Consider the following 9127-nt stretch of genomic DNA (forward strand, 5'->3'; position numbering starts at 1 on the left):
TCTATCTATCTATCTATCTATCTATCTATCTATCTATCTATCTATCTATCTATCTGTCTACCTATCTATCTATATATTATCTATCTATCTATCAATATATACAGCAAACAGACAGACAGAGTAGCCCCGAGTCCCAACAGGGGCTTACCCTACATACTCTTGATTGGCCAAAATAACAGACATTATGGAAACGGCGCATCTCTAAAAGGATTTAGACTATGTTAACAAAGACGCAATAAACTTTCAACGGAATTTGTAATTGGTTATTTTGTTTCAGTAGAGGTTTTACGTCGCTCTCAACTGCATAAGGTCATATGAGGGCCACTTTAATTGGTTGAGAATTTCGGTGTCAAAAAATACATGTACAACTTTCTATCTCCTAGTGAAAAAGTGTGTCGACACCGGATGACCACTTTTCGAATATAAACACAAGAGCATATCTCTGATTCTCCACCGAGTCCTCACAAGACAAGATGAACGCCGCTGTAGTCCTGGTCTTCTTCTCCGTCATGGCTGCGACACAAGCAAGCCGTAAGTAGTTGTGGGAAAACTAGAACTTTAACGTGTAGTAAGTTCCGCTTGTGTTGAGCTGTCAATATCTTGTAAAAGCTATTAAGAACAAGGTGGCAGAAAGCATGCTGATTTTAGCAAGAGGAAATGAACCAAGTCTGCTTCTATTGTACTAGCTTCTACAGTGCCCCTAAGACACTGTTAGCACTTGTCTTATTACTTGGAACTGAGATAATGCTATATACCTTGGAAGACTGGCTTCCAAATGGCACAAACGTCCTCGCTGTTACGTGTCTACGATCGCCATGGACAATAGAACCTACCAGCAACTTGGCCGGATGAAGGTTTAAAAGGACCGAATACTCGGAGTAAGAGAGGTGGCAGAAATGTAAGGTACTCACTATTTGCTCCTTCACACAAAAGCTCTCCCAGTTGAAAAGATAGATGATGCTATGTTTTAATTTAAAAGGAATTTTTTTTTTATTGCTTGCTTGCTCAATTTCTCCCAGCGGACCAGGCTGTGTGCGATGCAATCAGGGTGGAAAGTTGGAACTACAAGTACGCCGAGAAGATAGTACTAGATGCTTCGTATGTCCTCAGCTCGATCCGAAGACGCTTTACACGAATTTCTCTTTTGGGTCGGTCCTTTCAGAGATAGACGTTAAACTCGTGAGGTCCCGCCTTTTGAATAACCCGAGTGTTGAAAGGGGCATTGATCCTTTACTGTTTTAACCATTCAGAATTAAATGTGAATTTTAGATTACTTTTCTCATTTTTTTTTTTTTTTTACTCCTTAGGGAGACCGACCGAGTGCCAAGTACTCAGGGTGGAAAGTTGGAAGTACAAGTCCGCCGAGAAGAATGTGGAGGGGGCCGCATTGTTCATTGACATGACCGTTGAAGATCGGCAGTCCGAGGCCAGTTGCGATCTGGATAAATCCTTCGGCTTCTACAATCAGAACTCCACAGTGTGGGTGGATCATGGTTGCCGTGCTGACTTCAATATCTGTTATGTCAAAGGTAGGTGTGACGACAGATGTGACGATGGTTAAACAAACGCCTTTTGGAAATGTTGAGGCACCTGCAAGAACTGGGAAGTTTTTTGTACATTTAGATGTTACCAACTGGGTATTCTGCATTTTTTGAAAGTATGTACTAGAACAGGGGAAATCTAAAATTTGAAAACGTACAAACATCGAAATCTCTTCACAAGAGCTTGCAATAGTTTTGGATTACTAGAACCGTATTGTCTTTGCTCGTACTTCTATCTCGCACGTTGTGTTTATGTTTACAAATAGAATACTCACTTTAAAACTTTATAATGGAACAAGCGAATTAATTCAAAAGCGATAAAGTGTCAACTCTTTTCGGGGGAAATGGTAGTGGTGGGGGGGTATAGACACGATATTGCTCAGAAATGAACCGTTAATTATCTGGTGCCTGCGATTTCACAAACGAATATGATATTTGTAGGGTATATATTTGTATGAAATACTTTTTGTCTATGCATTCTTTCCTCTTTACTTCAACTGGATCACGTGCTCCCCAAGCGACATTTTTTTTTTCAAAATAAATATTTTCATTTCAAGTGGGTAGTTAGCAGGTGCTCTGGTGTAGTTTGCTTCTTCTTTCCTTATTGTCCTGATCTCTTTTGTTTTGTTACTCTCTTGTTACTCTTGTTACTCTCTTGGAACCCCTAGTCTTCGACACTTTCATTGCATTTGTGTTGCAAGTTCCGTAACTCTTAACCTAAACTGTCGTTCCTATCCACAACTAAATGACCACTCCCATTTTTTTCTATGGTCTCCAGGCACCACCAGCACCACAAGGGTAAACCTGAGCAGCTGGAAGTACAAGTACGCCACCAAGATTCTCCCCTCCGCCACCTACATCTACTCCATGCAAGTGGCCAAGCAACAGTCCGTGGCCCCCTGCACTCTCGGAACCACTTATGGTTTTGTGGCCAATACCATGTGGGTCAGCGATGGCTGCAGAGCAAACTTCAGCATCAGACATTATTCCCATTAAGTTTTCTTAAAGCTATCGAATGTTCCACTGAAACGATTCTTAAAGCTTTCATTTTTCAATGACAATTGTTTTGTATTAAAAAGTCAATTGGAAAAAAATCCGAGTATGGACTCTGTATTTATTTACTTTACGTTGACCGATGCTTTCCAAACGGTCAAGTGGTATAATAGTTTACTTTTTCAAACCCTTTTGATTTGTTGGCTGGAGTTATGTGGTTTGCTCCTTCTTTCCTATCAAACATAAGCCTTGTATTCCCTACACATACGTACATACATACATACGTACATACATTCATACGTACATACTTTCATATATACATACTTTCATACAAACATACTTTCATACATACATACATACATATATTATACATCGTGTTTGAATAGCTTTGCATTCAGAAGTTGGCATGGGTTGTGGAGGGGGGGTTCTTGGTGTGGTTGATCTTTTCAGCTCCTGCCCCAATTTGTCTTTTCCGATGTGTATCTGCCACTCCAAGCCTTTGTCCAGTATTTCCAAAATGTCTCTGTCGAAAAACTGCCTCAGATGGATAGATAGTTTCCCCTAATCTGGACTCTAAACATAACAAAAAAAACTTATACTTATTCCTAACTTCTTGTCCTGTGAGGTGACCCCAGCTAGTGACGTCAGACTCACGCCCGACAAAAGTGGACAGTGTCTATACTTTTCATTTATTTTCAATCTTAACGTGCTATCACTGTCTCTCTCGCCCTCTCCCTGCCTCTCCTTTTGTCTCTCTCTCTATCTCGGTGCACCAACCCCCTTTCCTCTAACCCCTTTGAGTATAGTAGAGAATCTAGATGTGTGCAAAGTTTAACCCTAGCAAACTGCCGCAAAAAGCGTGCAAGCAGAAATAGAAATGAAAAAAAAAATGCACAGACAATGAAGACATTAATGACTTAACAAAGCTTATCAAGCAAAGACAAATGGAAGAATTGAATGACTCCTCAAGACTGAACTTTTCCCGATAATGATGCTAAAAATTGATTAACTCCACAACGATCAGTTCATGAACTTAGATTCTACACATGGATTTTTTTCAAGCCATCAAAAGGCAGAAGCATGTTCGTCAGTTTCCACACGCATAAGAATACCCCGCGCAGTCAGATTCCTCCGTGGATTCATATCTGACATCAACTAACTACGGCTATTTCCAGAATTGATCAATCTAACTGAAATAGATCAAAGAGAAAGATTGTGCACTTTTGAACAACTTGGCCTACATTATAATAATTATTATGTTCAACTTCCATTAAAACAATGGTTCGAAAAATAAGACATTTGATTAAGGTCTGTGATAAAACGGCTGTTGTTGTTGTTGTTGTTGTTGATGTTGTTGTTGTTGTTGTTGTTGTTACTGTTGTAGGTCATGGTTGCGATAGTAGTGGTGGTGGGGATGATGATGATGATGATGATGATGATGATGATGATGATGATGATGGTATAGTACTAATATTTCCGCAGCCGATATTGGCTCCCGTCAATTACAATCCACAGGATGTAAATTTTGCAAAACGAGTGATTCCAACTAATCAAAAACTTGGTAGGACTTGCGCAAATAGTTGAAGAACAAAGTTTCGTCCTTGCACTCCATCAAAGAATATAAAGTTCTGTGAAATTCGCCCCTTGGTACTCTGGGAGAGAAATTGGATACAGATGAACTTGTCCTGCCTTCTTCTTCGTTTTTAAAACATTTTGAAAACTAGATTAAATAACAGTATTGTCAACAGTCCCTCTGCGTCAGGGAAATCCATTTTCGCAGCCTGGCTGGGAGTGAGGGGATGACAGAAACTAGATTTTCATGTGATCGGATAAAGTGAGGTGTGTAACGTTGCGTGTGAGTAGCAAAACGTGACACGTGAAAGTTTACGTTCTATGTGAGGAGGGCCTAACTAGTAACCCCAAACCTTAACATTTACCCTGATCCTGACCCTCTAAATACTAACACTTTAAAACTTAAACGCTTAACCCTATCCGTACTTCATGTTTTATAATCGTATCCATACGATGTGGGGGACTCTGTGCCACTACTTTCCAAAGAAAAAAATTCCTCGTTAATCCGATCCGTACGCTTTGCATAGTAGTCTGTCAAAATGATTTTTTGAGAAATACTGAAAGTTTCAAAGAGATCCTCGCACTAAAAGTATTCTAAAATGTGAAGAATACAACCCCGGAGGTACAAAATGACCCCAGGTCTACAGTTAGGGTTAAACTGTAACACTCCAATGCCTAATCCATAAAACTTTTCACCTAGGCTAACCCCAAGATTAACCATTACCCTTAACTTAAACTTAACCCTAACCCTACCCTAACTTTAACCCTAAACTTAATGCCAACCCCAACCCTAATTGTAACCCTAATCTAACCATAACTCTAAAAAAAAAAAACCCAATAAAATTTAGGGTATTGCTCATACCAATAAAACAACATTTGCTTTAATGACAATAGTAAAGCTTTTATTTTTTTTATAATTTTTAAATTATGGCTTGGGATGTTAGAAAAGAATTTGTTTTCTTGGTAACAATATTCAGGGGAGAATGGGGTGGCCCTGTAAAATAATAAAAACCTATCTTTTAAAAAAGCTGTAACGTATTTCAGCTTAAATGCCGCAGTAAAATTATGCATTAAACATTCTTCACTACCCCCCCCCCTTTCCTCCCATCAATTTAGGTGTTCTTGCCAGTTCGACTTTATGTTTTTGCTGCCAACCTTTTAGGTCTCGCTTTTGCTGTTTTCCTCTTTCTTTAACCAGACCAAGTAACTCACTTTCTTGACAGTCTAAGAATTGTTAGGATACAAACAACCGCCCCCCCCCCCCCCCCAAAAAAAAAACAAAACAACAACAACAACAAAACAAAACATCAGCCAAAAAATAACCAAAACAAGACAACAAATTTTTTTTTTTAACCAGCACACCAAAGACACCATAGATATTTGTCTATTTTATTGTTCTTTTAAAATAAAGACTTTTCATCCTGTCTTGTTTTTGAGAATCGAGCCGTGGTGCAGTTTTCGATGGTTGGCCAACGCTGCAGTTCCTTCCATTGAGACATGAAAATTGTACCGTTTTTTGTTGGGTTGTTGTTGTTGTTTTTTGGGGGGAGGGGTAATTACATTCCTTGTGTGTAAATTACCTTTTAGTTTGTAGCCTGATAACTTGGTATTACAGGCTCTAAATGGTTTTTAATTGGTGACATTTTGAAATAAGAGGCCGAATCATTTCGCTCTTTGCTTTTTCTTTGAAAGAACGGCCAGAAATCCTGCGAACAGTCACATTCCATTTTCATTCCTCTAACGACTTTTCTTGTAATGCTTTTTGAAGTTTGCTGAAACATTTCATCTTGAAATGCAGTTATTTTGCTTTCATGGACTTCACTTAATGCCAAAGTCTGGCACTGGTAGCATCATTTTGGTTTAAATATGGAAGTGAAAGCTGTCTCGTTGAGTCCGTGGGGATGTTTGGACGATACTATAGAGGTGCGAGGTGATAGGTAATGATGTTGGATTATTAAGTTGGTGTTTCTGCTTTATTTATTTTTTTCTAATTGGGAAAGGACATGATAAGCGCTCTGACTGTCATCTGCAACAAGATCTGGCAGACAGGAAAGTGGCAAACACCATGGACACAATCACTAGTGATTACACTCCCCAAGAAAGGTAACCTGCAACTATGTCAGAATTACCGCACCATCAGTCTAATAAGCCACCCCAGTAAGGTAATGTTGAAGATAATGCTGAACAAATTGAAACCACAGGCAGAGACGTTCATTGCTTTAGAGCAGGGCGCAGCACAACAGAACAGATCTTCAACCTCAGAATACTGTGCGAGAGGTACCTCCAACACCAACAAAACCTATACCATATCTTTGTGGATTTTAAAAAGGCCTTCGACAGGGTCTGGCATGCAGCCTTATGGGCAACCATGAGGAAATATCAACGCCAACCTGATCAACGTCATACAACAACTATACGACAAGGCCTCCAGCGCAGTCTACCTTAACGGCAGCATGGGGGATTGGTTCAGGACAACGGTCGGGGTGAGGCAAGGCTGTTTACTCTCTCCCACTCTCTTCAACATCTTCCTAGAACGAATCATGACAGACACTCTGGAAGACCACAATGGAACAATCAGTATTGGAGGCAGGACAATCACTGACTTGCGTTTTGCCGATGACATCGATGGATTAGCAGGAGAAGAACAGGAGCTCGCCACACTAGTGGAGCGGCTGGAACAACCTCAGCAGCCTACGGCATGGAGATCAGTGCCGAGAAAACCAAGCTAATGACCAATAACACCAATGGCATCAATGCAGACATCAAAGTCAGGGGCGAGAAACTTGAGACCTTCAACAGTATTAAATATCCGGATCTATCGCCTCAGATGAAGGCTCAAGACCGGAAATTCTCTCCATGATCGCGCAAACAACAGCTGCGCTGTCAAAACTGAAGCCTATTTGCAGGGGCAGAAACATCATGCACAGCTCAAGAATTAGACTAATGCACTCACTGGTCATCTCAATATTCTTATACGCCTGCGAGTCATGGACACTAACAGCAGAATTAGAGAAAAAGTGTCAGACCACAGAGATGAGATGTTACCGCAGATTCCTTGAAATCTCGTACAAAGACCACGTTTCAAAACGCGGAAGTACGAAAGAGAATTACCAACGCAGTGGGGCAATATGAAGATCAACTGACCACAGCGAAGAGACGAAAACTAAAATAGTATGGGCATGTCACAAGATCCACAGGACTTGCTAAAACAATCCTGGAAGAAACCGTACAAGGAAAGAGAAAGAGAGGAAGGCAGAGATGGAGATGGGAGGATAACATTATAGAGTGGACAGGAAAGACGATGGGTGACAATCTGAGGAGAGCAGAGGACAAAAATAGATGGCGAGAGCTGGTTTTCCAATGCAGTGGTGCCCCAACGGTTGCCCCAACAACGGGATAGAAGAAGAAGAAGAAGAAGAAAAAGAAGAAGAAGAAGAAGAAGAAGAAGAAGAAGAAGAAGAAGAAGAAGAAGAAGGAGAAGAAGAAGAAAAAAAAGAAGAAAAAGAAGAAGAAAAAGAAGAAGAAATCTATGGACCCGAGGTCAACATAGAAATGCTGAAAAGATTTTTTTTTTTAATCAATGACCGTTTTTGGTTGTTTTATTTTTTTCATGAACGTTCAGGGGACAATGATTACATCTGAGTTTCATGACATATTATATTTTGACATTCTTATTTTAATGTCGTGTGTAATACAAGAGTCGTTGGAGTCTCATTTTAGAGGCGTGTTTTCGATTGAAAGAATAAGATATTGGTCACCTGCAAGCTGAAGTTAATTTAAGCTTTCTGAGCTGTGGTTTACGCCCTCGATGTTTATGAAAAGAAGGAGCCATAAAACGTATCCTTGTCAACCTTTTTATTGAGTTACTTCGAATCAGTTTGTGTTGGCTTCTTGTGTTCTTACTGGGCTTCTGCTATTGCTCAGGGGTGGCTCGTGGGGCTAAAAAGTGGACGTGCACAATTATTAATTAAGCTGTCACAAGCTGAAGATAGCCAAGGGCATAGTAAATGGGATGGTGTATTATTTTAGGATCTTTGGGTTTGTGAGGGAGGACCTCGTGCTTTTATTTTAATTCCTTTTACTTGTCGCTTTGATTTCTAGAACTAAATCTGTTTGTTAGCTAAACATCAATTTCGTTCATCCTGCATTAGAACTGAACATTCAAGTACCCAGTAATAGCTTTCACGACTCCACAACAAAACCATTCAAAGACACAACTCATAGGACGGTGACTTAAGTATCAACTCTTAAATGAACTTTTCTCTTTTTCCTCATTTCTTACACTGCTTTTTTCGCCACCATCTTGGTAGAGCAGTGGCAGGTCCACCAGAACGTTCTGGGGTGACCGGGTCGACGATTATGGCTAGTGCAACACCCCAGTGACAAAATATTGTGACATCGCACTTCACCCAGAGCTAGCTATCTTCAACTGTGCTCTGTTCCAGATCCCTCGACAACGGCAGAAGGTTGAACACAGGAAGTCTCGAATAATGTCCCCCAAAAAACGGTGTCCCCTATCTCACGACGGTAATGGAGTCTTCTTATCTCAACCTCGTCTCGTTCAGCCTGTAAAAATATTTGGGTTATCTTAAAAAGGTCTATTTGAGTTCATCAGAGCACTAAAAAAATCCAAGATCACAGATAAAGTCGGATATGTAATCCAGGAAGTACAAAAGTAAAAACAAAATATCTATTTTAAAAAACGACATTAAAAAGACAAAAATCATAGTTCCATTTTTGCATTTGTTACAGATTGGACAGCAGATGCTAAATGTAAAAACTGAATAGTATTGGTTTTGTTCAGCTTTTGGCTGAAAGTCATTTCGATAACAGTAAAATTCCTACGTTGAGGTCACAAAATTCGTGCTTCGGTACACTTTTGTCTGACATTTCCTACCATGTGACTGTAAACAATGACGGGCAAAGAGGGAGTCAATTTAATGGTGAAGAAGAAGAAGAAGAAGAAGAAGAAGAAGAAGAAGAAGAAGAAGAAGAAGAAGAAGAAGAAGAAGAAGAAGAAA

General features: G+C 40.0%; 1 protein-coding gene across 1 annotated transcript; it reads left to right on the forward strand.

Annotated features, from left to right (window-relative positions):
• The first annotated feature begins 473 nt into the window (after positions 1–473).
• On the forward strand, positions 474–2575 carry LOC106012223 (lectin ADEL-like). Its single transcript, XM_013084478.1, has 3 exons — positions 474–531; positions 1209–1529; positions 2320–2575. Exons 1-3 carry the CDS (start codon positions 474–476, stop codon positions 2535–2537), a joined length of 597 nt encoding a protein of 198 aa, XP_012939932.1. The 3' UTR covers positions 2538–2575.
• Positions 2576–9127: the final 6552 nt, after the last annotated feature.

Source organism: Aplysia californica, unplaced genomic scaffold, assembly GCF_000002075.1.
Source record: "Aplysia californica isolate F4 #8 unplaced genomic scaffold, AplCal3.0 scaffold00296, whole genome shotgun sequence".
In the NCBI taxonomy this organism is placed as follows: Eukaryota; Metazoa; Mollusca; class Gastropoda; order Aplysiida; family Aplysiidae; genus Aplysia; species Aplysia californica.

What these genes read in the sequence shown, in the direction of transcription:
- LOC106012223 (XM_013084478.1), top strand. Translation starts at nt 474, where the DNA reads ATGAACGCCGCTGTAGTCCTGGTCTTCTTCTCCGTCATGGCTGCGACA. An exon ending in GGCTGCGACACAAGCAAGCC is followed by an intron (nt 532 to 1,208) that starts GTAAGTAGTTGT and finishes GAATAACCCGAG; the next exon opens with TGTTGAAAGGGGCATTGATC. An exon ending in CAATATCTGTTATGTCAAAG is followed by an intron (nt 1,530 to 2,319) that starts GTAGGTGTGACG and finishes TATGGTCTCCAG; the next exon opens with GCACCACCAGCACCACAAGG.